General features: G+C 34.1%; 1 protein-coding gene across 4 annotated transcripts in view; it reads right to left on the reverse strand.

Moving 5' to 3' along the window:
• Positions 1-23,717, reverse strand: part of Lgr4 (Leucine-rich repeat-containing G protein-coupled receptor 4) — a 329,080-nt gene that overhangs the window by 46,449 nt on the left and 258,914 nt on the right. For all 4 annotated transcript variants that reach the window (XM_074185451.1, XM_074185450.1, XM_074185449.1 and 1 more), the window contains 5 exons: positions 18,968-19,039; positions 18,743-18,883; positions 12,681-12,752; positions 12,551-12,622; positions 4,303-4,374 (listed from right to left, as the gene is read on the reverse strand). In XM_074185451.1, coding sequence (XP_074041552.1) covers positions 4,303-4,374; positions 12,551-12,622; positions 12,681-12,752; positions 18,743-18,883; positions 18,968-19,039 — 429 coding nt within the window. The remainder of the gene's footprint in view (positions 1-4,302; positions 4,375-12,550; positions 12,623-12,680; positions 12,753-18,742; positions 18,884-18,967; positions 19,040-23,717) is intronic.

The following is a 23,717-nucleotide window of genomic DNA, read 5'->3' on the forward strand; positions in this document are numbered from 1 at the left end:
AGTTGATTCCTAACATTAAATGAACCAGAGAGTAGAGCTTATATAGTGTTGAAACTCAAATTCCCACAACTTCAGCTGCGGCAGCAAGGATACCAATGCTCTTTAATGAATATATAATTAAGAAATATCTAACAATATCAAACAGAGACACGGAGCCGGCATTTATTAACGCCCGTAGCCAAACATTAATAGATATCACTCTCACGACAGCCAAAATATCAATCAAAATTTAGGATTGGCAAGTGTCGGAATATATTTCTCTGTCAGATCACCGCTGGTTGACATCTACGGTAAACCAGAATCTCAGGATCACTGTTAAATCCCTACAATCGACTCTCAAAACGAGCTCTGCGGGAAACAGAGATCCTGACCACTGGCAATAATGAAGAACTGGAAAGGTACACGGTATCTATGCAAAACAAAATAAACATTGCCTATAAGGAATCCTGTCTAATGAGGATGGTTCAAACAGATGCCACAACCGATACATAGTGTCCTGAATTGAAACACCTCAGGAAGACAGCGGGAATGACATTTACCAAGACACAACGTACAAGACTCGTCGAGGACTGGGGTAAATATGAAGCCAACCTCAGAGAGTTCAAAAAAGTCTGCAGACAAAAGCAAAGAGAAGCTTTGAGAGCCTATTCTGAGGCAGTCGAAGACTTCCCACTAGGCTTAAGGCTACAGACAAAAGCACAGAGAAGCCTGGCAAAGAGATGGTCCTTTTCATCAGGAAAAGAAGTTTATCGAGCTTGAAACCTCCCCCGAAATTTCGAAAGCAAATTAAACTTATCTGAAGAGGTGAAATACCTTGGTACTACCTTCAACACGAAGATAACATGGAACTTTTACCTACAAAGTATAGCATATGTGTGTATGACCAATGTCAGAGGACAGTGGGATGCTCATCGGGTTTTTCACCCCTCTGGACCTGTATATTGAGGAGATTGAGTTAATGGACATATTACGATTGCGCACAGCTGGTGTAAACTTCGAAGTATGAATAGGTCAATTGAGGCTAAGCCTTTGGCGAGAAGCGCAAGAACCCAGCTTTGTGTTCAATATACTCTACAAAAAAAGAACACAGAGTCAGATGCTACAAATGCAATACGCATATATACAGACGGCTCAAAAACCAAAGCAGGCTCAGGATGTGGAGTGTACTCCAGATCACTAAGCCTAAGAATTAAGTGGGGAATGGAAAAAAATTCCAGCGCGGTTCAAACAGAACTGGCTGGTATTCCAATCGCCAAAAAAAATGAACAGAAATAACGTGGCAAACACAAAACAATCTGCACTGATAGTAGATAAGCCCTATTAGTCTTCAACAGACAACGTGTTTTTTCATCCATTATCACAATGACCAAAATCAAAGAATTGAAGTTTGAATTGCAACCTCATACACCCTATTTATCAGATTTAGCCCCCCTCGGGTTATTTTCTAATCCCTACTTGACAAAATGGCTCAGTTGTCAAATATTTTCCAATGATGAGGAAGTGATGTCGGCAGTTAATGACTATTTTGAGAAGCAAGGCAGTTCTCATTATGAAAACCGTGTCAAACTTATTAAACGTCGCTGAGAAAAGTGAATAGAGCTGCAAGAAGATGATGTTGAAGAATGAATACTTTTTTTTCCAAAACTTTTGTGTTTTCTTCGTTGGGCCGGTAATTTCTGGTACCACCGTGAACGATTTGTGCTACTTCACTTATATTACAGGCTGCTTTTCTTCTGGAAATGAAGGGGTTTGTATTCATGGTCGAACTCATGTCCCTCTGAAATTAGATGACTGGCATATGTGAAATTTATTTTTCCGTTCTGAAAAATATATTTGTGTTCCTTTATGCGGGTTTTGAACGTTCTTCCAGTTTGACCTATATAAAACATCGGACATGACCCATACGATAATTTATACACTCCTGATTTTTCTGAAACTGAACTTTTATCATTGTTATTTTTAATGTGCATGCCCAAGTTGTTGTTGGTTTTGAAAGCAGTATTTACTTACACCTGTGCTGTGTAAAAAAATCTGAAATATTTGTTGTGGGTTGGCCTAAGTAGGTTAAGGTTCTATAACTTTTATCCTCTTCTCTTCGAATTGGGTAAACTTCTTTCAAAGCTTGACTGTATAACTTCTTTGATAATAAATAATGTATCATACCACTATCATAATCATTGTTGACGGCTATTTGCTTTATTATATTCAGTTCTTTATTGAAATTCGCTTCTGACAAGGGTACATTTATCAGTCTGTGGATCATACTGTTGAAAGCTGCTACCTTATGCTGATATGGGTGGGTGAACGAATTATGAATGATAATATCTGTATGTGCTTGTTTACAATAAATTGAAAAATCATGTTTGTTGTTAACTTTCGCTATTGTCAAATCCAGAAAATGTATAGATTCGTCGTGTTTCATCTCCACTATGAATGTGATAGATAGGTGAAGAGAATTTATGAACTTCAAAAAGTTTGTCAACTGTCTGTTCGTTCCCGTGAAACATACCAGAATATCATCCACATATCTATACCAATACAGGAAACTTCTTACCAGTGGGTTACTGTGTATGTTATCTTTGTGTAATTTAACCAATGAATACAATTTCGGTGGTTGTGGGTTCATGACTAACGATCGGAATTTTTCATTTTCATCCATGACACAATGGATATTTTTGAAAGTTTCCTTGACTTCTTTCTGATATAAATGGGTGAGGTCCTTTCTGAGACTATCGTACATTCTAGCATTTAGAACATTGACAGTTGTTGTCAACTTTATAAGCTTTCAATTCATAATTGTTATAAAAAGTGTGTTTACTGGTTATTTTTCGAACCATTTTTGTAAAACATGGTTCAATTTGCTTACATTGAAATGGCAGATATGTACTTCTGTTATGGAATGGCTCACGGAAAATCGAATGCTGCAAGACGCATTCACCATGAAAGATTTCCTCAGCGTGTAGTGCCTAATAGAAGAACTTTTGTACGTCTCCATGCACGACTTTCTGAAACAGGCAGCTTTATAAGATCGACGGTTGTCATTGGGAGGCCTGCAACGATACGAACAGTTCAAATTGAAGAATCTGTTTTAAATGAGATTCAAGTGAATCCTCAGACCAGTACTAGGAAAATAGCTGAAGAACTGAATATTACCCATGTCACAGTGTGTCAGATTTTAAGAGCCCAGCAGCTATATCCCTATCACATGCAAGCTCCATTGCACAAGATTTGCCTGTAAGACTAGTTTTTTCTAAGCGAAGGTTTTTAGAATTTGTTTCATCTGGACTTTTAGAAGAAATTCCAACTATGGAAAGATTCCGTACGTGGTACATGCACGATGGTGCTCCACCACACTTTAATGTAGTGGCACGGCAATTTTTGGATGAAAATTACCATAATTGCTGGATTGGGAGAGCAGGCCCACACCCATGGCCCCCTCGCTCGCCCGAAATGAATCCCTTAGATTAATTTCTCTGGGGACACCTTGAAGCGTTGGTATACAAAACTGCTATTCAAAGTGAAGAGGATTTATGGAATGAAATCGTTAATTCATGTGACATAATAAAAAGTATGCTAGGTATTTCCAGAAGAGTGCGAAATTCAATGATGCGGCGGCTAGACGGTTGTATTGAAGCCGGAGGAGGCCATTTCCAAGACTTAATTTAGTGCAGTTCGTTGGTCTAGATGTTAATGTTATTTAATATTTGTTGTTATTGTTACATAATTAGTAGTGAAAAATTGTAAAACTAATAATTTCCAAAAGAAACATTCAATTTCCCATATTATTATTTGTGAGGTCCAGGGATATGCAATTAGGTCGATTTTTTTTTCTTAAAAACTAAGCAAGATACGAAAAAAAAATTAAGAGAAAAAAAAGTTGTATCTAATTGCTCACTCCAAAGAAATAATGAAAATTGCACAAAAGTCAGTGGCGTACATTTTTAAGTCACAAATATTCGTTCAAATCCGGCTCGAGACGCCACTGGACTTAATAAATTGAATCACGTTCGGGCTAAATTAGCTCCTTAAGTTATAGATACCATTGCCAAATTACAACAAAATTAGGTAAAGGATAATTAAGATATTCACGAATGATTTTTTTTATTTTTATTTCAACACCCTGTAACTTGAGAACGAAGGATTTGCGGACCCATGTTTATATGAACATTTCGTCTTAAAATTACCTAAAGAATCGTCTGTTGAATTTATGTTACATCCTTGATTAACACGCTGTATATTAAATCAGACACCACTTACGGCGACTATCTCTGTCGAATAAGAAAAAATATAATTGATACTCACATTGTTCTCAGATTGATGAGAGCTTCCAATACACTCTTGTCAAGATATCTCAATTGATTTCCTTCTAGTCTCCTAAAAAATTTTATTTTGTTGATGAAAAACGAGTTATACTTTGAATTACTTCTTAATAAAAAATGAGGATTAATACTTTTTATGTTTTTTACCACTTGTATTCGTAACTAACGTGACTACAGGTTCGTCCTACAAGGACATTTTCAAACTAATACAATAAGCAATACAATAAAGTTTATTGGTTGGGAAAGGGATCAAAAATATTCGTAGATAAACAATTTAGTTTTATGCCAACGTTTCAGAGTTTATTAAATCCACCATCAGGGCCAAAACATTAGTTATCCATGTCAAAAAAAAGGTTAAAATGTAAGTGTCAGACAACATAGGTACAAATGAAAATGATGTACCTACCAAATTTCAGGGAGGTGTTCCGCTTTCAAGTGGATCACACTGTATATCTGTAAAGTCTGAAATCTATGCAAAAAATATTCATTTCCAGAATGAAAAACTAGATTCAAGAATTTTTGTTCAATGCTAATAATGATTTAATGAATAATTTTAGTTCAGGAATAGATTTTATAGTCTATAGTAATTTATTAAAAATCCTTTGGTCATTTATTGATGGAGAATTGAAAAGGACATGTAGATCATTATGTTTTCTCATATCGAATGGATGCACTTGAGCATTAGTTTAAAAATGTTTTGAATTGCAGTATACAAATATACAGACTTCAAAAATGAACAGACATGGCAGAGTTGAGATTTTGAATTTTGAATTTTTGATTTTGAATACACCAGCAATACAACGAACTATTTTTTTCTGGAAGTTGAAAACATTATTAAATTTTGATGACACTACCCAAAAGACAATGCCATATCTCAAGCGAGATTCTGCCTTAACAAAGTATAGCATAGTCAACTGGTCGTAGTCTGAGTCACAAGTTCCTTTTTTTTTGTACTTCTGTCCAAGGGCATCGAAAATTATCATCATTCGATCATTCGATTCAAAATGACCTCTAGCAACTTTTTGAATAATTTCAAGAGACTTCTTGAATGAACGCAAATCCATGGAAAAAATGTTCTCCGTGATTATTTCATTATTTGTTTATTTATTTATTTGTTGATTATCCGTTTTACATATAAGTATGTATAGGATTTGTCCAGCAATGAGGAACATATGAAAATGCAGTGTCCGTATCAATATAAAAACACTCTAAAATTAACACATAATATAAAATACAATACAAAAGAAAAAACTATTTTATGATATAAAAAATTCGTCTAGGTTATAAAAACAACTATCAATTAAATACTTTTTCAGATTTCGAGTAAATTCATTGATTTCATTAAGGTCCTTTATGTCTTTCGGTAACTTATTGAAGATATTTGATGAAGATATTAGATATACTTTAGTTAACAACACATTTTTACAAGTTTTGAATTTACATGAAAATCTTGATAATTTGTATTGAAAAGTTATGAAGAGAATCAATAAATACTATAATTTTTGAGTTGAAAACCTCAAATTTTGTTCACTTCTTGAAGCTTTCATTCGAAGCTTTTATACCCGTTGGAAAAATCGAAAAATTTTGATTTTCCACTTTGTTATTAATAATCAAAGACGTTACAAAGTGAAAAATTCAATTGAAGCAATGAAACATTTTTTTGTAATATTCAAGTTCATTTTTATTTTTATTATTTGAAATTACATAAAAATTATTTTCATTATTTTCAGCTCTGGAAGGATTTCTATCAGTGATGAATATTATGATTTTCAAAAACAAAATGAATTGAAAAAAATTTATTGTTTGAAAATGCATTTGTTGATTAACAATTATTTTGCTCCTAAATATGAATATCAATAAACGATTTTTCTAAAATCATAATTTATATTTCTCTTTGATATTCTAAAAAAAACTTTTTTTAATTTATATATTTTTTATTCATTCAATAAACAATTTGTTTAAAACGAATAAATTTTTACGATACATTTTTTTCCATACTATAAAAAAACACAAAAACAAGCATGTATCACTTTTTGTGTGAAAAAATTTTTCTCTATTTCTTTCAAATTTTTTGATGATTTTTTTTACACAAAAAGTGACACGTGATTGTTTTTGTTTTTTTGGTAGTATTTAAAAAAATATATATCGTGAAAATAAATTTGTTCGACACAAATTGTTTATTAAATAAATAAATGGATAAAATATAAATCAAAAACAGTTTATTTAGAATATCAAAAAGAAATAGAAATTATGATTTGGAAAAAAAACGTTCCTTAATATTCATATTCAGTAGCAAAAATATTGGTAATCAACAAATGCGTTTGTGAGCAACAACATTTTCTCAAGGAAAGATTTCATTTTTGAAAATCATAATATTCACACTGATAAAAATCACCCAAAAAAATTCAAATATGTTACAAACAATACCTCTATTTATAACATTTTTTTTGAACAAATAAAGCTGTAAATTATGGAAATCATTTTCATAAAACTTCAAATAATAAGAACGCAGATGAATTTGAATATTAAAAAAAAATTTTCATTGTTTTAATTGAATTTTTCACTTTTTAACGTCTTTGATTATTAATAAGAAAGTGGAAAATTAAAATTTTTTTATTTTTCATTTTCCCAATGGGAATCTGTTTTGAAGGCTTTCAAAAAAAACTCCAAGAAATGAATGAAATTTGGGGTTTTTCGTTTAAAAATTATCAGGGTTTTCATGTAAATTTAAAACTTGTGAAAATAAGTCAATTAACCAAAGTATATCTGAAAAAATAATAACGAGAAAAGAATGTTTTCAATGGATTTTTGTTTATTCAATCGTCTAGTAGGTATGTACATATTTTTATAATGATATTTAATGTATTAAAATGATTTTTATTGTTCAAAGGTCCGTATCGCTCAGCGCATGTGTGACGCGCAGCGCCTGCTTTTAGCGCTATTTTTATCTCTGAATTAAAATTATGAATATCAGTGATAGATTTCCAGAAAGCAGAACTTTCTTTTAGGAAATTTTTCCCTTTTTAAGGATCTTTTTTAAAATTTTGAATATCTTTAATATTTTTCGAGATGTTTGCAAAAAACCAAACCTCCCTTTTTTCACTAAACTGTTTATAACTTTTGCAATTTTCTCGAGCCCCTCTTGAAATTTTTCAAAAAGTTGCTAGAGGTCATGAGCCCTGGATCATAATTTTCGGTGCCCTTGGACAGAAGTTCCAAAAAAAGGATTTTATGACCCAGACTAACATGAGTTAGAACACATCTGAAATTACAAAGCATATAAATCATAAATGTGAAGAAACCTTTGACTTGTTTGAAAACGCCAAATAAAATATCGACTTTCGAACTGATATGGACTCAATTTATTTTCCCAAATGGAATATCTGACCACAGTTTTCTCGATTGAGAGTCGTTATATATGACATATCGTTTAAAAATGAAAAATGGAGGAGGCAGTGTGGTTTTCATCAAATGAAGAGGAAGTTTCAGATGCTTCATGAATAAATCGTTTGGAACAGACATTAAAAATGATTTGTTAGAAAGGAATTACAGAATGAACCATTTCGAGTGACACGAAAATGAAATAGTAAGCTTTCCTGTAAGACAAAAGAATGATGTTGAATTAGATATAAAACAATGGAGGGTTTGCTGACTGTAGATATTGGTCAGAAGAAGTTTGTTACGAGCCACGATGTTATTTCTTGAATATTATTTCATATTTGTCACATATAATTTTTCACTTTCACTTATCAATTGGTCGCTTCATTTAGCCACTCTGCAGCAACATCTGTTAAGAAAATGATCTCATAGTCCAGGGTCTATGAAGGCGCAGGATGGTCATATACTTTTAATATTCGTTTCTTGGAAATTGCGACTTTGAATCTCAAAATTTCGACTTCAATCTCGTTATTTTGAAATAACGAGTTCAATCTCGAAATTGTTACTTCAATTTCGTAATTTCGAGACTGAAGTCGAAATTTCGAGATTGAGGTTGAAATTTTAAGATTCAAAGTCGTAATTTCAAAGGAACAAATGATAAAAATATGTGGTCTGTCCTGCACTCCAGTAATGATCATAGTAATTCGAAGAAAGCCTGAGAGCTAACCACTCAGCATTGAACCAAAAAGTAAAAACTGTTTTTTCTGTAGATAAAACACAAGCACTACAGGAAAATCCTTGAGGTGCTCTCAGAGCGGTGCCTGTGCGAAAGTAGCGATTCACATTGGATTTGAATCGCTGGAGACTAAATTCATTTGGAGAAACGTTCTCAGGAAGTTTACTTCACATGAGCGCAGTTCTCCAGATGAACCAGTTCTCAAACAGTGAAGTCCGAGGTGTACTGAGTTGAACCTCAAAACCATGAGCAGCAACAGTCCGTCGCGTATTTCTGATATGAATCAAATGTGCCAAGTCACTTGAACACCTTCCGTAAAAGTATCTATAGAAGAGAGAAAAATCTCCAATCCTTCTTTGATGTTCCAGGCTATCAAGGTTGTACGTGATGTTCGCGTCTCCATTTAGGCGAATGGCTCTTTTCTGGATGGAATCCAGCAACTTAAGGGTATGTTTGGGGGCAGAGCTCCATACATGAGAACAATACTCCAAAGAAGCGGTGTTGGGAAAAAACTCCAGTAATATTCATTACTACACCAAAGGTTCCAAACAGTGCATCATAAGTACTCCAAAGAAGGTCTGATCTGAGCTTTATAAAGCATCAAAATTTGCTGAGGTGTGTACAGTTCGGAACAGTATTCCAAGCTTTTGAGAAGCAGCCTTTGTAATTCCAGCAACATACAGGGCTTTTCATGATAAGCGTTAATTAGCTGTTTATGGCAAACTATTCAACGGATCAACCTGAAAATTCCTACCTACGCCCCTAAAATATTTTAGACGAAGCGGCGTTGTCACTTCTACTATGAAGAAGCTGCTTCTTTGATTTTTCAAATGGAACACCCCCTATATAATATCATATTATGATTCATTATCACTTTGTCAATAAATTCATATACTATTTCCCTATACCTATCTATTGTCGTTTAGAAGATATAAATTAATTTCGATATTTTTTTTACCAAACATGAACTTTTATAAATATTGATAATCTTGAACTCTTTTGCACTAAAACAATCAAATTTGAAATGGAGTGGAGTGATACTATGAGGATCTTCATTTGCCTCATACAGGGTCTTCAAAAAATGCAGATACTTTGATCTCATGAAAAAATGCGTGAAACTCAATTTTTTCAAATGGAACACCCTGTATATTTCAACATTTTTGAGCTCTACATCCAATTTAAGAATAACTTTGTTCAGTTAATATTTCTATTTTGAACCGTTTTCGAGATAAACTGTTTCAAACGGAAATTGACATGGTTTCCTTGTTCATCACTCATTTTTGTAAAACAGATTTCGTTTGATGTTTCTCAATAAGTCACAGATAATACACTGAAAATATAATTATTGAAATACTCCTCAAGCATCGAATGAAACTTCTCTTCAAACAATATTTTTATTAACGCTGAAACACGAACTGAAAATAATAAAACCATAAATTAATGAGTTAATTCAATCGTCAGTGTATTTCAGAATATATTCAAACACATCTCCACCTATACTTAAACAAACATGTAATCTTTTCAAAAGATTGCCATGTGTAGCGCTTCTGATCAAGTCTGGAGTCAAACTATTGAAAGCAGTTGTAACTCTCGATTTCATATCTTCCATTGTTATTATTGGAGTAGAGTAAACCATATTTTTAATGAAACCCCACACGAAATAATCTAATGGATTACCATCTGGTGTTCTAGGAGGCCAACAAAAAGGTCCATTATTACCAATCCATCTGTCTTCGAAAATTTCGGTTAAAGCTTCGCTGACTGAATGAAAATTATGGGGTGGAGGACCATCCATTTGGTACCATACACGTTCTCTTCCTGGTCTATTATTTAGAATCATTTGAATTCCATTCCTCAGTAAATCTTCATATTTTGAAGCATTCAAATTATCATCATAAAACTCGATATAAAAAATTGACTCATTCTTTATGGCACAAAATACATTGAATTGCCATCTTTCTTGAAAACCTCTTTGGCGGACAACATGGGGATTTTCTTGGCCTCATCTGCCCATATGATATTGTCAAGGAAATGTTCATCCTCTTGAGTCTTGACAAGTAACCATTCAAAGAATTCCACTCTACGAGATAAATCAGTCTCTTTCAAATGTTGGACACAGTAGAACTTATAGGGATGCCATTTATGCTTATTAAGAATTCGACAAATTGTCACGTAGGGTATACCTATCTCCCTTTCAGCCTCGTGCAGAGAAGCATTTGGAAATGCATGAAAGTATCCCAAAACTGTTATACCATTGTCATCATCATCCACTTTAGTCTTCTTACGAATGATTTTTGAACGGAAGGTTCCATTCAACCTACAGTTTTTTAGTAGTCGATTTATCACATTATTATTCGGCTTCGGAAGTTGTGGATATCTTTCATGAAATACTCGGCATGTTCTACTTGCAATTCTATCGCACTCACCATAAATTATTAATAAATTCAAGAAATCTTCATTACTGTAACCTAATCTTGACATTATTCTATTATAATTGGTAGCTATCACAATCAGTCAAAACCACCAACGAAAGTCTGACGTTAAATAATTGGTTTATTTATTTTTCCAAAGCACACTATTGAAAAATATCAATGTGTACTGTTTTATGTTAGAGACCAATACCTCAATGTATACAAATTGTAACTTTTTCTAAGGTAGGTACATACCAATTTTGAATTGACTGATCTGAAACAGTTAAAAAACTGGATCAAAAAGAAATATTACTGAGTATAAAAAAATGTTAAATATCCAAAATAGGTGATGAATTCCAAAAAACGAGCAAGAAAACCACGTCAGTTTCCGTTTGAAACAGTTTATCTCGAAAACGGTTCAAAATAGAAATAGTATTATCTGTACAAAGTTAATCTAAAATTGGATGTAGAGCTCAAAAATGTTGAAATATACAGGGTGTTCCATTTGAAAAAATTGAGTTCCACTCATTTTTTCATGAGATCAAAGTATCTGCATTTTTTTTGTATACCCTGTGTGAGGCAAATGAAAATATGACTCGGAGTGAAGATCCTCATAGTATCACCCCACTTCATTTCAAATTTGATCGTTTTAGTGCAAGAGAGTTCAAGATTATCAGCATTTATAAAAGTTCATGTTTGGTAAAAAAGATATCGAAATTAATTTATGTCTTCAAAACGGTAATAGATAGGTATAGGAAAATAGTATATGAATTTGTTGACAAAGCGATAATGAATCATAATATAATAATATATACGGGGTGTTCCATTTGAAAAATCAAAGAAGCCGCTACTTTATAGTAGAAGCGACAACGCCGCTCCGTCTGAATTAATTTAGGCATGTACGTCATATCGATTTATGCGTACTGTGAAATTTTCAGGTTGATCCGTTGAATAGTTTGTCAGAAACGGCTAATTAACGTTCATCATGAGAAACCCTGTATTGGTGTCCATTTCAAACCACAAAAAATTCAACGAAGCAGAAAGCGGAATTGTTTGGCCTGACATTATTATATCCGGTTCGTAGACATTTATCTTCTTGGAGAAAATCGATGCCTGAATTTTTGTGGCATTGAATTGAACCTGGTTACTTTTACACCAATCCGAAATCACCTCTAGATCCTCATTAAGATGTGCAACCTCCTGCTGCCGGAGAAGATGTGTCTCCATAACCGATTTCCTGGAATCCAAATGGAATGACGAGACAAGTGTGCTGTCGTCAGCAAAGCAATACATTGGATTCGTGATTTTTTCCAATAAGTCTTTGATGTACAATACAAAAAGGGTTGGAGAAAATATATGATCATCTTCGAAAGAAAGATTGAACAGTTCAACTGTCATCTTGAAGATGATCACTTGGTGATCGAAACACATGTTAAGGTGTTGAAAATAACGGTTTGGTGTTGGGATTAAACTCCAGTAATATTCATTACTACACCAAAGGTTCCAAACAGTGCATTACAAGTACATTAAAGTACGTTCATAGTTAGTTTCCGTTTAATTGTAACTCAAGAGAATACAGTACTGTTTCACATTTTCAAAATAAATAATTTTTCAAAAACTCATATTTTGAAAGCGAGATACAACATTCATCATTCAATTCGATTATTTCCAGTCTACAAATTTGTTGAGAAAATATATTATCTTACAGTGATTGCAGGTTGGTTACATCTTTGAAAACTCCGTGCTCGATGGTTTTGATGAAGTTGTTGTTCAGTGTTCTGAAAAACATGATGGTAATGAAAACAACTGTTGAATGAATCAATTCACATAGCTTACAGTGCTTCCAGTTTTTTCAGATTTGAAAAAGTGCTATTTTTCACAATCGTTAATTTGTTGTTGGAAAGGAACCTGTAAAATATAAATATTATTTCATCACACAGAATCACTGAATAGTAGTAGAATAGTATAAACCACTAGATCAGCATGCCTATTTGCATAAAATACAGGGTCTTCCAACAGGGACACCCAAACTTTGACAATTGATAACGGCCATCTTGTTGAGGCTACATCTGTCTAATTAGTTTCACTAGTTCGGACTTCCATTGTCTGATATGTAAAATGATTTGAAATCCCTGAAACAACTGAAAAAGAAGAATTAAAAATAAATAGCTGAAATTAACAATTATATTAAGCGAAAATAACCTGAAATAAAATAATAGTGAAATAAAATACAAGTAAAATTAAAACGATTGAACAAAAAATGAAAGAATACAAATAAATATAAATAAAAGAGTTGAGAGATTCCAAGCCACGTTAGTTCACGACGTTTCGATTGTTAGTATCTACAATCGTCTTTGGGTATGTATGTTTCTTGTGCTCGGCAATTCGAACATTTGATGGCCTCTTAGTTCCACCAATATAGAATTTTTCGCACTCATAAGGTATTCGGTAAATGCAATTCTTGGAATCGCAGTCCGCGTTTGGTGGCCTGGTTTTCGTGAGGCTGCTACGGATAGTGTTACCAGATCTGAAGCAGGTTCTGATGTTTTACTTGGAACCAATTCTTTTTATCCTCTCCGATAATCCTCTGATGTAGGGAAGTGCAAGCACTGGTTGTGACGGCATTTCTTCCTTGCGAGGCTCCTGCTGTCTTTTAGCCAAAGTCTTTTCTACCATCGCTTTGGAGTAGCCATTCCGTTAGAGATCATTTTTGATGATGTCTAGTTCCTTCTCGAGACCTTCCTTCATATTACAGAGCCCAAAAGCACGGTCTAATAGAGTCTTGATGATTCCTCTTTCAGTTGATTGATGGTGGTTGGATTCGTGGTTCAGATACTGTCCCGTATGAGTGGGTTTTCGGTATACAGATGTTTCCCACTCAGTGTCGGTCCTCTTCACCAAAACGTCTAAGAATGGCAATTTGTTGTGGATTTCCTTCCCCATCGTGAGATTGATAGAAGGTCTCACGCTGTTGATGTGTTTCAGGAAGGCGTCTAGTTCAGTATTCCTATGGTTCCATATTATGAAGGTGTCTCAACCAGACCCGAGGTTTCTTGTGAGCTTCTTCAATGGCCAGAGATTCAAATCACTCCATATATATGCTGGCTATGACTGGTGAAAGTGGCGATCCCATTGGCAGTCCCTCATCTTGTGTAAATAATTCATCCTTCAGTTGGAAAGAACAGTTTCGTACGCAGGAATTATTAGGATGCTGTGTACGAAACTGTTACTTCCAACTGAAGGACGAATTCTTTACACAAGATGAGGGACTGCCAATGGGATCGCCACTTTCACCAGTCATAGCCAACATATACATGGAGTGAAACTCTGGCCATTGAAGAAGCCCACAAGAAACCTCGGGTCTGGTTGAGATATGTTGACGACACATTCATAATATGGAACCATGGGAATACTGAACTAGACGCCTTCCTGAAACACATCAATATTGTGAGACCTTCCATCAATTTCACAATGGAGAAGGAAATCCACAACGAATTGCCATTCTTAGACGTTTTGGTGAAGTGGTTTCCCACTAAGTGGGAAACATCTGTATACCGAAAACCCACCCATACGGGACAGTATCTGAACCACGAATCCAACCACCATCAATCGACTAAAAGAGGAATCATCAAGACTCTATTGAACCGTGCTTTTGGGCTCTGTAATACGGAGGAAGGTCTCGAGAAGGAACTAGACATCATCAAAAATGATCTTCAACGGAATGGCTACTCCAAAGCGATGGTAGAAAAGACTTTGGCTAGAAGACAGCAGGAGCCTCGCAAGGAAGAGAAGCCGTCACAACCAGTGCTTGCACTTCCCTACATCAGAGGATTATCGAAGAGGATAAGAAGAATTGGTTCCAAGTACAACATCAGAATCTGCTTCAGATCTGGTAACACTATCCGTAGCAGCCTCACGAAAACCAGGCCACCAAACGCGGACTGCGATTCCAAGAATTGCATTTACCGAATACCCTATGAGTGCGGAAAATCCTATATTGGTGAAACTGAGAGGCCATTAAATATTCGAATTGCCGAGCACAAGAAACATTCTCAGCGAGGGGAGACCAGCAAATCAGGAATAGTACACCATGTTTGGACCCATCAACACAACATCGAGTAGTCCCAAGCTGAGATCATACACAGAGAGGAACATTGGTTTAGAAGAAAATTCAAGGAAGCCGCATACATGCTGTCCAACAACGTATTCAGCCAATCAAGCGTAGAGATACGCAACATATGGAAACCCATCATCAAGCGAAAAATGGCCAACTCCCGCCAAACGGTCATCTCATATTGAATCAGTGAAGCGGAAAAATGGAAAGTGGGGATAAGTGAAAGTACTCGAACGACCCATAAATAGTCATCTCTCTGAGGAATCAGTCCAATCATCACCCGAAGACGATTGTAGATACTAACAATCGAAACGTCGTGAACTAACCTGGCTTGAAATCTCTTAACTTTTTTATTTATATTTTTTTGTATTTCTTTATTTTTTGTTCAATCGTTATAATTTTACTTGTATTTTATCTCACTATTATTTCATTTCAGGTTATTTTTGTTTAATATAATTGTTAGTTTCAGCTATTTATTTTTGATTCTTCTTTTTCAGTTGTTTCGGGGATTTTAAATCATTTTACATATTAGACAATGCAAATAATGAAATTGTTGTATCATAATGAATTTTCTGTTCGTGCCACGTACCGCGCGCTCGCCCATTTTACGGTCGCCATAATCGTCCTACCATGAAGACTATTAGTGTCCACTGGTTTATTAAACAATAGACAGTCACCAGTACGTAGACGAAACACAAGATCAACAGAAAACATCGCCACTTTCTGTAAGAGTGTGCAGGAGAATCCGAGACAGTCGATTTCGCGTCGATCTCAAGAACTCGTTGTCTGGATCACAAGTTCCTTTTTTGGCACTTCTGTCCAAGGCCACCGAAAATTATAATCCGGGGCCCATTCGATTCGGAACGACCTCCAGCAACTTTTTAAAAAATCTCAAGAGGGGCTTAAAAATATTGCAAAAGTTATAAACAATTTAGTAAAAAATGAGAGGGGGGTTAGTTTTCTGCAAATATCTCGGAAAATATTAAAGATGTCCGAAATTTAAAAAGAAGTCCTTAAGGACGCATTGACCGATACTGACCTTTGAAAGAAACAAAAATTCTCATACCTTATAGACACTTGAATAAAGAAAAATCCATGGAAAATTTTTTTTTTTCGTAATTATTTCATTAGATATACTTCAGTTAAGTAACAACGATAAAAATAAAATAAAAACAACAATAAAATTTAATTGGCGCTCTGGGGCGACTTCATTGATTCCAGTGGCGCATTTGTTTTTTCAGCTGCAGGAAAACCCGGAAAAACCTGCAGCACCACATCATCTGAAGATCTTGATCTAACAATGTCCTCTCTCTTATGAAATAAAATGTAGGGTGTCTCCAGTTAAGTCACTAATTGTTATAAGTTTTAAATTTACATAAAAAATCCAGATAATTTTTAAACTAAAAACCTCAAATTTCGTTCACTTCTTGAAGCTTTTTTTGAAATCCTTCAAAGAAGATTTCAGTTGGAAAAATTAAAAAAAATTGATTTTGCACTTTGTTATTGATAATCCAAAACTATAAAAAGTGAAAAATTCAATCAAAGTCATGAAAAAAAAACTGTTTTTCTCAAAATCCAAATTTATTCGTATTTTTATCATCTAAATTTACATCAAAATGATTTTTCATAATTTTTAGCTCTATTCTCTTTGATATTCCGAAGGAAAACTTTTTTTATTTATATTCTCTTTATTTATTCAATAAACAATTTGTTTTAAACATATCAACAACCAAACTATCAAAAAAACAAAAACAACCATGTGTTATTTCAGGAAATTTTCTCCTCTTTAAGGATCTTTCTTAAAATTTTGGATATCTTTGATATTTTCCGAAATATTTGCAAAAAACCAAACCCCCCTTTTTACTAAATTGTTTATAACTTTTGCAATATTTTTGAGCCTCTCTTGAGATTTTTTAAAAAGTTGCTAGAGGTCGTTCTGAATCGAACGCGCCCTGGATCATAATTTTCGATGCCCTTCGACAGAATTTCCAAAAAAGGATCTTGTAACCCAAACTATCAACAACAGCAAATAATATATTTTTTTCATCAAAATGGGTGTTCTGTTCGGGCAAAGTAGCGCGCGCTTGTTTGACGAAACACAAGATCTGCCGAAAACATCGCCGCTGTCTGTGAAAGTGTGCAGGAGAATCCAAGGCAGTCGATTTCATGTGGCTCACAAGAATTTGGCCTTTCGCAGACCACAATTTGGTTGATATTTCTCTGAGAACGGCGCTGACAACGGCGAATACTATAGGTAGATGATTACCAACTTTTTTGGCCAGCGATTTGACCCATTAGTCTTTTTCTTGTGGAGTTTTCTTGAGTCGCAGGTGTATGTGAAAGAGCCACAAACAACGGCGGTCCTCAAAGTCAACATAACACATGCTATCATCAAATTAGGTCTGACATGCGTCGGAGTCATAGAAAAGTTGACGTTTCGGATGCGTTTTACCCAAAGAAGCCGTAGCGAAACGATATTATATTCCACACATCAATAGGTCTTTCAAACAAATGAAAGATTTCAGTGATATCTCACACATACTTTGTTTATTCCGACTTTAAAGATAGGAAGCGCTGAATGAAATACCCTCTTCAAATCAAGATACAACGGAAAGTTTATCCCGATATCGAGGCTTACAACTATGATGATGTTTTGGATATTTTTCATTCAAAAGTTATGTCCGTTTGTACATATTTTCTTTAAAAATGTGCCAAATTTCAAAATTTGATTTCATGTATACAGGGTGTTTCAAATTCGATTCTCACCATTGGGATCTCGGAAACTATAAGAGATACGAAGATGGTTGAATTAGGGCAAAGTTGCGCATTTACCTGACTAACAATATGCCGTTGAGAAAGTCTCGAAATTTCGAGTACATCAGGAGATATCCGGAAAACCCAGAAATTTCGGAAAATAATTTTTATTTTTTTCTGGCTTTATTTTTCGAAGGATTCGAAAATAAATTTCCACTTCCCATTATCACTTTTTTCCTGCTACATAATGGTGTTTTCAGATTTGCTGTCCCACGTTTCGTCCTACGGCCACCACCATCAACTGTATTTTTTCTTATGGGCGCTACATTGGATTCTATCTGTTTTGAATAGAACCAGATTTCACCTTTTCAATCATGTATCATAAGTTATCATTCTTTTTCGAAAAATTGAAGATATTGAAAAAAATTAATCCTTAGGTTTTGACTTTGATTTTTCTAAATATGAATTTCAATTTATTACAATCAATGACATTTTGTTATTGTACATTCAATTTTTTTCAAGATCTCCAATTTTTTGAAGAAGAATGGTAACTTATGATACATCATTGAAAAGTTAAACTTTGGCAATGGGAAAGTGCAATTCATTTTCGAATCTTTCAAAAAATAATGCCAAAAAAAATAGAAACCATTTTCCGAAATTTCTGTTTTTTCTGAACATATCCGGGTATACTCGGAATTTTAGAACTTTCCCAACGGCATATTGTTAGTCAGGCGAATGCGCAACTTTGTCCCAATTCAATCATCTTCGTATCTCTCATAGTTTCCGAGATCCCAATGGAGAGAATCGAATTTGAAACACCCTGTATTCTATAATATATAACAATTCTTTCATTTTGGCTATAACTAACAAAATAGATACTTAATATCAAAATGCAATTAATTCACCTAATCACCAGCCTAGTCTTCAAAGTTATGATTAATTATTTGCTAACTGTAGAGTCAGATAATAAAACAGCCGAACAGTGGACAATTTTTGGAAATAACTGAGTGTCATTTTTTATGTTACTCACAAACTCTTCAAGTGGATCAAATGGCTGAAAGCAGCTATATCTATCTTCTGAATTTTGTTCTCCATCAGAGACAACTGTTGGAGAGACATTTGCGGAAAACTGTAGGATTTCAGGTGGGTAATTTGATTATTTTGAAGATATCTGTAAAAAAATTGAGGATATGTGTATTTAGGTAATCAATCTTTACAAAAATGATGACACTGCACATCCGACTAATTTACTTACAAAATAGCAAGGTTCTTTAACGGTTCCAAACTCGTGATGTCAATTCTAGATATTTTATTGCCCCTTAGATCTCTGAAAAAAAAACATTAAATTGGCTAACTGTGAAACGGGAAACAGGTATTACACATATTAATTGAATGCATTTTTTATTTTTTTCAATAAACATGAAGCAAAGAATTAAATCTTCAGTTAGGACATTTTTACATAGCGATATGTCGAAGGTTAGAAATGGAACGAACGGCATAAAATGAATCTAGGTTAGATCTGGTTAGGTCCAAAGTGAGTGGGTCTATTCGACCCTCCACCGCAAGCCGCAAGGGTTAATTGTGGCTCACAACTATTCACATTCGACCCAATAAGCCCAGTTTCCAAACGAAACCGATTAGTTTGTGTGGTGAGTGGTCTTTCAGGTCAAATGATAAGAGTACGGATCTGACGAACTCTAAAAACCTGATTCGGTCCCCAGCAGGGCAGACACAAAGTATGTGCTCTGCTGTTTCATCGTTTTCTTCCGACAGTCCCAGTCTCTGCATATGATGACTCAAATGACGGTGACCTGTAAGAAGGCCTGCTAGACATCGTAATTCATCCCTACTGTAGTCCAACAACTGTTCGGTATCAAGTATTGAAGGGCGAACAAACGCCTTGGAGTAAGCCAATCCTGGAAGATTCTGCCAGAAGTCCCTACAACTTCTTGCCATCCAGGTGTTCAATCTTTATTTGGCGGAGCCTAAAGCGATGGTTCGATGCAGCTGCTTGCAGCACCCTCCTTTGCAAGGGAGTCAGCAGACTCATTGCCTTCCAGACCAGTATGGCCAGGAATCGAGACCAGAGACAATCTGTCAAGTCTTCCTAGCGAGGACAGTCGTTTTTGGCAATTTACTACCAATTTAGAAGTCACTCGGTAGGAGGTAAGAGCTTCCAACGCCGCTTGACTGTCCGAGAATATTTTTATTGACTTGTGTATGAGGTTGGATTCTTTCAATCTTTCAGCACACAATTCGATAGCGTGAATTTCCGCTTGAAATACAGTCGCATAGGTTCCTAGGCAGGTTGATATCTCTGTCCTGGGTCTGCGACTGAAAACACCTACACCAGAATTGAAAGGTGTTTTTAATCCATTCGAGCAGATAGTTGAACAAACAACTATCTGCTCTCAATTCCTTTTCCCGGAGGATCCAGTCCTCTCTGCTCGGGAACAGTATTCCAATCCATCTAGCCTCTCTCTCTAGAAACATGTGGAGAGGAGGTAGATCTAGAGGGATCTTCATGGCCGCCTGTCTCTGTAAGCCAGAGAGCTTCGCCTGAGCAATTTTCTGTAAAGCCTTCGGTCACCAGGCAGTTGCACCATAAGTGATCATTGGTCTGACAATCATCACATAAATCCAATGGATTTGTTTGGAACCTAAACCCCAAGTTTAACCACAAATCCTTCGACAAGTCCATAAAGACAGTTTGGCTTTGTGTACAACTTTTTCTGAGATGTCAAGCTAGGGTACCACGCCAGACTAGCTCTATACAATTTTATGAGAACAGGTAAAATTATTTCCAGTACGTTTTAAAGAAGAGCTGGAAATATACCGTCCTCTTCAGGAGGGCTGAAACGACTTGGTAGCCCATTCAGCTGCCGGTGCTGTGATATTCTTCTTGACGACCTCCCAATCGTTCTTTTTTGGGCGTTTAGCGCCTTTGAAGATGGGAGCTATGTTGTTATCAAGAGTCAGATTTCCAGGAAAGTAGTTTTATATCAAAAGCTCTAACGTTTCTTTACTAGAGGTCGTTTAAGCGACCTAATTTCAGAAGTCGGCTCTCTAGATAAAATTTTGTGTGCTGGAAGGTGAATCTGAGATACTCTCACAGAACTTACTCCTCGACTCCCGTTTTGCCTTCCTAATTTCCTTGTTGTATGACGTAAGAATCATTTTATAATTTAGCTCGATTGAATAATCGTCGAACTCTTTTTTGTTTTTCAAGGCTCTTGCCTCGCCAAGAAGAGTTATGGTTATCTCTTTGATTCTTCAGTGGACAGTTCTCATGATAGGATGAGATCACTGCTTCACAAAATTACTCTGCTACTATACCCATATCATTACAACTGTGAATAGTGATAAATCCGTCTTCAAAGTACGATTGGAGGGAGTTTTCATACCCACTTAAATCAGCAGATTTTGAATTTAACACAAACATGATTTATACACCAAATTTACAACAACGGAACAATGGAACAACGGAAGAATACCTATATATTGCTAATTGTTTGTGGAAGCAAAGATCAAAGATGACTCAAACACATCATACAGAGATTGGTCAGATATACAGCTAAACGGTGATCAATTACATAACCGGACCAGAGAGAGTTCCCTAGTCTAAACACACCTCGACTAAAACCACACGAGCAAATCCTCCAGCCATAAACAATCATTCAAATGAATGCATACACTTCACAGTCAGCTTCCTAGATGACAAACTGCAGATTGTTTTAGTGTACATCAGCTCGTATTGAAGAGGCCATTTTCACAAAAGAATGTCTCTGTAAATATGCTATCATTATCGGAGAATTTAATGTCAACAATAGAATGAAGAAGAGGCCTTCCTGACAGATGCTCATTCTATAAAACTCTCTAAATTTCTGTTCATGTTGACAGTGCTCACGGGAAACCACTGCCGAATTGTGTTTAACATTAGACATTATATGGGTGTACCCAGTATTTTCTAGATTTTCGTTTCCTCTTTTGCAAGTGTACTGCAAAAACACAGAATTAAGCAACACGACTTACTTGATTCTCGCTCTTTATGCATATTTGGTCTTCTCTTGTGGTACTTTATGTCTCCACCAATTCTGATAGTTGAGTGATGTTACGTTACCAAGTTATTCACAACTAAATTCTAGCTTCTATGTAAGAATTATTTCAGTAAATCTTCTCACATGCATATTTTTGTATTATCCTACTAGTCTGATTCACATGTACTCGATTTAGCTCTTTTTGGTGACATTTTTCAGCCCTGTCCAAAAATTACGACCAAGGTGTCATTCGATTCGTATTTTTGCCTAGAAAGTTTAAGAAAAGGTCCGAAAATGCGCCGATAAAAATTACAAAAGTTATAAATAATTAAGTGAAAAAAATTGGGGCTTTAGTTTTTTCTTAATATGTCGGAAAATTTTAAAAATTTTGGAAATTTGAAAAAAGATTTGAAAAGATCAATGAATTTGCGTAAAAAAAGTCTCGACTCCCGAAACTGTATCTCGATTATTTATAATTTTTACAGAGCCCTGAAAATGAAGCCAAAAGCGGGTAGTTTGGCTTCCGCGCGCCTTTCGTCACTCTGACATAAAAACAAAAAAAATCATTTAAACATATTAAATATAAATATTTGGGAATGAAAAAAAATATGTAATGTTGGGATACATCAATAAACAATAATCCGCAGTCAAAAAATTTGTATCCCAATTTTAACGTTAATTATAAATTTGTTAATTAATAACTTTTTCTTAATTGAAAGTTAATATAAAAATCCCTATAATTATCAAACTAAAACCCTGGCTTTTTTTTTCTTTGGTGAAGTTATCCTTAATAGGAAAAAAATACCGTTGCCAAAATAAAAAAATTGTTATTTTCTATTTTTTCATTAACAATTGAAAATTATAATTTTATAAAAAATACATTAAATTTTTTTTTTATTGTTTCAATGTCTCAAGGCTAAAAACTAATCAATAATGTTTTTTTTTGAATTTTTTACAGCTATTGTTAATACATTTATTATAAACAAATACATTGTTTATAAGCAATTCGAAATTTTTTTTTTTGCATTATGTTAAATGAAAAAATCATGATTTTTTTGAAACAAAAATGGTTTAAAAAAAAAATTCTTTGTTGCTGAGAAAAGCGTTCGTTAATTAACAATCATTTTTTGCAACTAAATATTAAGGAACCTTTTTTTTAATCATAAATTCTATTTTTATTTAAAGTTTTGAAAAAACTTTTTTAAATTCTTTGTTTAATTGTTTATTTAAAAAAAATTGTTATAAACAAATTATTTTTTATTTTATTTTTTTCAATACTTTGTTCTTTAATAAAAAGTGTTTTTTTTTAGTTATTCTATTTTTTAAAAAACTTTTAATATTGTGATACCTTGACACCTTTTTCATTCGCTCCTTCGCTTTTATAATTATAATGACTTTTAAACTATTGCAGTTATGAAAAAGACTTGGAGCATATTTATCATAACTGCAATAGTTTGAAAGTTATTTTAATTATAAATGCGAAAGAGCGAATGAAAAAGGTATCACAATATTGAAAGTTTTATAAAAAATTGAAAAAAGAAACACATAGTTACTTTCATTATAGAACAAAGTATTGAAAAAAAATAAAATAAAAAAATTGTTTATAAAAAGTTGTTTCGAAACCTTAAAGAACAATAGAATTGATGATTAAGAAAAAGGGTTTCCTAATTTTAATATTTAGTTGCAAAAAACGATTGTTAATTAACAAACGCATTTTTTAGCAACAAAAATTTTTTTTTAAGAAACCATTTTTTTTCTGAAAATCATGATTTTTTTCAATTAACATAATGCAAAAAAAAATTTCGAATCGCTTATAAACAATGTATTTGTTTGTAATAAATTTATTTACAATAGCTGTGAAAAATTTAAAAAAAATAATGATTAGTTTTTAGCCATGAGATATTGAAACAATGAAAAATTAGGAAAAACAAAAATTTGTAATGTATTTTTTATAAAATTATAATTTTC

This window comes from Leptinotarsa decemlineata, unplaced genomic scaffold (genome assembly GCF_025532065.1).
Source record: "Leptinotarsa decemlineata unplaced genomic scaffold, Ldec_3_MD MMD2_tig00026374_RagTag_RagTag, whole genome shotgun sequence".
Taxonomy (NCBI): Eukaryota; Metazoa; Arthropoda; class Insecta; order Coleoptera; family Chrysomelidae; genus Leptinotarsa; species Leptinotarsa decemlineata.